At 42.5% G+C, this 5,736-nt stretch overlaps 1 protein-coding gene across 1 annotated transcript; it reads right to left on the bottom strand.

Annotated features, from left to right (window-relative positions):
- Positions 1–2,469: 2,469 nt before the first annotated feature.
- On the bottom strand, positions 2,470–5,506 carry LOC148063550 (sodium- and chloride-dependent GABA transporter 2-like). The gene is made up of 14 exons (XM_087810932.1): positions 5,371–5,506; positions 5,172–5,306; positions 4,968–5,108; positions 4,836–4,908; positions 4,635–4,767; positions 4,420–4,554; positions 4,198–4,301; positions 4,009–4,133; positions 3,841–3,953; positions 3,639–3,773; positions 3,463–3,565; positions 3,174–3,274; positions 2,940–3,110; positions 2,470–2,652 (listed from the first exon to the last, which is right to left on the bottom strand). Exons 1-14 carry the CDS (start codon positions 5,504–5,506, stop codon positions 2,560–2,562), a joined length of 1,698 nt encoding a protein of 565 aa, XP_087667058.1. The 3' UTR covers positions 2,470–2,559.
- Positions 5,507–5,736: the final 230 nt, after the last annotated feature.

Raw genomic sequence — 5,736 nt, 5'->3', positions numbered from 1 at the left:
CCTTCTAGTGAAGCTTCTGCAAACCTCGACTTAATGAAGACTTTAATGTTTACCTCATCATTCAGGCAGAGCTTGAGGTGTCACGTTCTGGACTTGGCATCCATTGAACATCCTGCTATTCTGATATTTACTTACCACGGTTCATTAAACACAAGCGTGGAGCATTGATGGCTGTCAAAGCCTTCAGACATATTATTAGAAGCAAATATTAGATCTTAACGTAATTAAAATATTTGTCCCATTCATTGATTTTTTTTATAGATCTCAGAAGAAGACTCACATCTGCAACCAAAAAATGTTGGAAGCGGAAATATGGACAAAAGATATTTGAACTAAGAATAACCATCCTACTACCTGCGGAGATGGCCTTGGTCTTGGTCTCTCTGTTCCTTTTTCGCTGTTTATATCTGGTGCCAAATCATACTGGCATGCTCCAGACATCCTGCCCTGGATCCTTGCTTTATGCAATGATGTATCAACAAAGTTGGTACTCTGCAGGAATGTTGAGAGCCTTTGTATCAGGACACTGAAGAAGATATTTTCCTCTACATTCAGCAGCCTGATCTGTGGTTGGAGCACTCGGAGAATCAGACTAGCCCCCTTAAGATCGGGAGCCTCACCCTCTGAATTAGGGGAAGAAGCAGGAACTTGGTAAGTAGAAGTTGCTAATGAACACCTTGATGGAAGAAGCAAACAGTAAATCTTGTCAACAAAGGACCTAGATACTGATCCAGGTCCAGAAGGAGATATTGCAACTCTGTGAAGGAAGAGACATTCTGTGATTCTTCTCAAAACAGGCCTAGCTTAAGCTGAAATCTCCAGAAGGACATATTGCAATAATGTGATGAAAGAAAAGCTCCGGTGCTTATTCTCAAGACAGGTCTAGCTTCAGTTGAAGGATCCAGAAGGAGAACGTGCAACACTCTGATGAAGGAAAAGCACTCCGTTGATTCTTCTTATAACAGATCTAGCTTCCACCGAAGCATCTAGAAGGGAGGAGAGTCTGAGATCCTTACAGTGCCCAAGAGCATTCCCAAGACTGACAGCTGACATGCTCTTTGGTGAAAACAGAAACATTTTATTATTTAATATGTCAAAGAGTCTGACCAAGCGTGGCATACACACGCAACCTGTTTCGTCTCCTGATCCAGCTATTAATGCTGAAGATGCGTGCAAAAAAATCACTCAGCCACCAGCAGAGTGCACTGTTGTCCCACAAGATAAACGGAGCGTCATTCATCTGCTTGATTAGTAAACAGAAGGTCAGGACATTCTACCGAGTAATATTGTTCTTACGTCACAGACTCATCCACTTTTTGGTACCAATATAATAAAAGGACCAAGTGTTGATTTGAGTGTGCCTTAAAAAGATTATCTATTGTACTCATCAGTATGTGTCTGTTTGTACAAAACTCTTTTTTCATTGAAATATTTAAATTACAAATTGTGCTTAAGCCTCGCCCACTGAAAAACTTTTTTCTGGAGCTTATCCATCACCATTAGGCATCATCTGCGTCATCAATCCTGGAAGTCTCCACCTCTAACGGACTTGTTGTATAAACAAAGCGGGTGTATTTAACTCTAAAATAAGAAGTATTCTAAGGTATATGTACTAGGGGTGAACTTCAAGTGTTCTAATTTGAAACTACTTCTGACTAATTTGTAAGACTTTAAGTTTACAGAAGTTTACTTTTAAATATTCTCATCTATATACTACCAGTGTACAAAGTTTACACTACTCCAGTAGTAAGGCCCCTCCAAAGTGGAAGAGTGTCCCAGCCTCTCAAGAGTACTGGTTCCAGAGCGCACACTGTACATCGAGGAGAGTCGACTATATCAAGCTGGAAACTCTCTACCTCAAGCACCAGCTCGGACTCCTTCCTCGACAAAGAGGTTACGTTTGGATCACCAAGGTCTGCGCCTTAACCTACCGCCTGGCTTAAGTTGACCGTTCCTCTGTGGCCCCTTTCACGGGTGGTGACCTCATAGGAATATATATAGACCTATTTTTGCTGTGATAAACTGGGTTCTATTTTTATTTGTCATCGTCTAGGTTTTAGAGCTACTCTTTGTCTGGTTCCTGCCACAGGATTTGTTTGTCTAGGGTGACACTACCAGGGGCATGAAACCCTATGTCGGGTCACAACATAGCTCCTGGGGTTTTTGGGACACAGACCAGGGTAAGGTGGTAGCTCAAAGAAGGGGACATTAATACTTTATATATATAATATTTATCCTTTTTTTGGGTCCTTTGTAGAAAAATGTTACATTGTGTTAGCTCAGCCTGGAAAAGGGTTAATTTAACATACTCTTGAGACTACCTGAGAGTGACACAACTGATCACATCCATTTTGGTGAGTATAAAATAGAAAACATGACATAAATACATTGTTTAGCCAAGCATGAATGTTTATTAAACCTTTGAGATGGTGCAGGTATATAGTTATTGGATTAGGAATCAACCACAAATGTTGATAAAGTCTTGGGTCAATTTATGTTCTTTTTCCTATATATATATTGCTGTACATTATTCCTGAGTTGATCCATCAAATCTAAATTCTACAGAACAGAGTTGTGTGACTCTGGAGTTCCTAGTCGGTTGTTTGGTGATCCTCCATGTTGGACAGCAGGGGAGATCAGAGCTTTCAGCCTCTGTTGGTAGAAGAGCCGTCAAAATTTAGCCTTCATTGATCAGTCATTAACAATGATCTTGATTTAGTAAAATCTTATCCACATCCACAGATGAATCCCTGAAAAAATTGACCAAATATTGTAAATGTATAAAGTGGGGTACGAAGACTGCAAGTACACTCTTCAAAGGTGCTTGGATGGCATCCATAGGGATACATATATTGCATCAATCCACCCAAAGGTGGGACACACCTGGTCTAGGAAAATCGTAAATAGAGACTATATTTCAGAGGAATGGTTGCAAGCACCTGTCTTAGTGTTCCTGTTGACACCTTCAAGTTGTAAATCGCCCAGACTGGAATCATGGAGATGATGGACACTGATAGAAAGAGTCCGATACCATAACCCCACCATGGGTACTGGTACACATTGTTGTACTTAAGAGGAGAGAATCTGACAAGTGACAGTGCGATAGTGACCTGTCAATCAAACATAAGTTCTTCAGTTCCACAGAGTAGCTACAGACAGAACAGACAACTCACAGAACACACTGCTGGAGTGATGAACTTCCAGCAGTACTTCATGTATGGTGAAGGACGATAGCCGATCATCTGCTCTATATTCTCGTAGTAGCGGTCAGCACCTGCAGAGAAACAGCAACTGTCATCACTGAGGCACTTTTATGAATATTTGCTCACCACCATGAACAGAATAATCCTGAATTGGGGTTGGTTTCAGACCTATGTGCTTTATAACATTAGCTTTGTTGGATCTTCAGGTGGTCTTTTTGTTAAGGCTCGTGGTTTCTGACTTGAGGAGGCAGGAACTCACCGTAAGCCCATCCTATACTAACAGACTCCAGCACAGCGAAGAGCATCAGTGACACCCCTTGAGCACCATAGTAGTCGAAGATGAGGAACAAGTACAGTCCTCCCTGCAGACAAGAGAGTAGTGAGAAACATCAGGTTATTAGAATTTATCAGATTCATACTTTGAAAACTGCTCACCTCAGTGACCATTAAGAGTCCAACAAGATAACAAACAACGCATACGATGACCAGAAGGACTTGACGCCGGTGTCCGATGTAAAAAAAAGGAAACAGGTCAGAGATGGACGTGACCAAGGTTTCCAAGGACAAAAACTGAAGACCAAAACATGTAATTTGTGACCACTTATTTGATGGAAACATTTGTTTGAATGATGGTCACCTGACTGTCTACTCCGAGCAGGAGGATCATGATGAAGAACAGCGACGCCCAGAGTTGAGGAACAGGCATCAGAGCAATGGCGCTTGGGTAGGTGATAAAGGCAAGACCTGGACCTGAAGGAGAATAGGTTTAGTTGAGGTACACAAATAGTTTTTTATGATATGGTACCTGAGTCAGCCACGACCGAAATGTCCTGGTTGAGTTCTCTGGACATGAAGCCGAGCACAGAGAAGACAGCAAACCCAGAAACCAGACTAGTGAAGGCGTTCACCAGTGAAAGGTAGATGGTATCCCTGCAAGCAAGATATAAGTCTTCACAAACATCTTACATATGAAATAATTCACTGTCCAATTTACTTGTAGCAGTTGTTGCTGAACTTGTTGTAGCTTCCCAACACTTCTAAACATCCAGCACAAAGAGACAGAGAGCCGAATACTTGGTTGCCGGCATCCATCCACACCTGAAACCAGAGACAGATTTCACAAGCTGACCTCCTGGAAGTAAGCTTAGTTAAAAAACAGATTTATAGTCATTTGTATGACATGATTACAGCGGAAGTTAATGTTAATGATGTGTACCTGTGTGTCTGTCAGTCGTGCTGGGTCTGGGTACAGATAAAAGATTATTCCATCAATGGCTCCGGGAAGAGTCAGTCCTCGGACCAGCAGCACCATCAGCATTAGAAACGGGAACGTTGCTGTGAAATAGACAACCTGAGGGACAGGAAAGGAGACAACTTGTCAACTTCTTCTTGTTACTAAGCTTAGGTTTTGTGATGTTTTTCATTAGTAACCTTCCCCGAAGTCTTGACTCCTTTCCAGACGCACAAGTAGGAGATGATCCAGCTCAGCAACAGACAACCAGCCAGCTCCCAGCGGATGTCCCCCATCTCCTCTATTCCCCCCGACAGCTTCAACACTCGTCTCCTGGAGATGCAACATCAATATTTCCATCATTGTTGTCAACTTACAGTAGATAGACCTCAGTAACTTACAGCCAGAATTCTCTGCTGGCAGAAGTAGCATTGATCTCAGATGAGAAGTTTTTTCCATAATCAGAACAGTGGTCTTAAAGAGAAAAGTTAGTATTGACATCTGTTAGTGTTTACTTGTGAGGAAGTGTGTACCTGTGTTCCACGTGTTGTTGCAATTGCTCCACGGAAGTGTGGCACTGAAGGAGGAGAAAAGGTAGAAGAAGGCCCAGGACAGGATGAGGGAGTAATCCATTAATGAGTACAACATTAACAGCTGGGTGCTGTAGCCCAAACCTTTACAAAACAGAAGAAGTTTCAAAAATCATCTTACAAGTCCACTGAGAAGTCTGGTGTTACCCTTAGTCAGTAGACAAATGCTGCTCCAGCAGGTGATCCCCCCTTCTTGAGTGAACTGTCCAAGAGAGCTCTCAGCAAAGAACAGAGGGATCCCACATGTGAACAGGAACACCAGGTACGGCACCAGGAAAACACCTGATGGAAATACCTTCACTTATTCATGTTCAAAATCTTCAGCTGGAGAGTGTGTTGAAGATACCTCCTCCATTTTTGAAGCACAGGTAGGGAAATCTCCAAAAATTGATGAGACCAATCAGCTGTCCCACCACAGCCAGTACATACTCTCTCTTGTTGGCCCACTTGCCTCTGTTCTGCCGCGTCGTCTTCCCTTCCATTCTTCTAGTGAAGCTTCCGCAAACCTTGACTTGATGAAGACTTTAATGTTTACCTCATCATTCAGGCAGAGCTTGAGGTGTCACGGGAGTTGGCATCCTCTGAACATCCTGCTATTCTGATATTTACTTGCCACGGTTCACTAAACACAAGCGTGGAGCCTTGATGACTGACCTAAGTCACCCAAGTACTGACTCAACCCTGGAACCTTATTATCAGGAGCAATCACCAG

The sequence above is a fragment of the Callionymus lyra genome, chromosome 16 (genome assembly GCF_982586985.1).
Source record: "Callionymus lyra chromosome 16, fCalLyr1.hap1.1, whole genome shotgun sequence".
In the NCBI taxonomy this organism is placed as follows: domain Eukaryota; kingdom Metazoa; phylum Chordata; class Actinopteri; order Syngnathiformes; family Callionymidae; genus Callionymus; species Callionymus lyra.
This window is presented reverse-complemented; position numbering and strand designations above follow the sequence as displayed.

Bases quoted from the DNA above. Each gene is read 5' to 3' on its own strand.
- LOC148063550 (XM_087810932.1), bottom strand. From the start codon at position 5,506: ATGGAAGGGAAGACGACGCGGCAGAACAGAGGCAAGTGGGCCAACAAG. The intron at 3,566-3,638 runs GTGAGCAGTTTT...TCTTGTCTGCAG, and splicing joins GACTCTTAATGGTCACTGAG to GGAGGACTGTACTTGTTCCT. The intron at 3,275-3,462 runs GTGAGTTCCTGC...GTTTCTCTGCAG, and splicing joins TAGTATAGGATGGGCTTACG to GTGCTGACCGCTACTACGAG.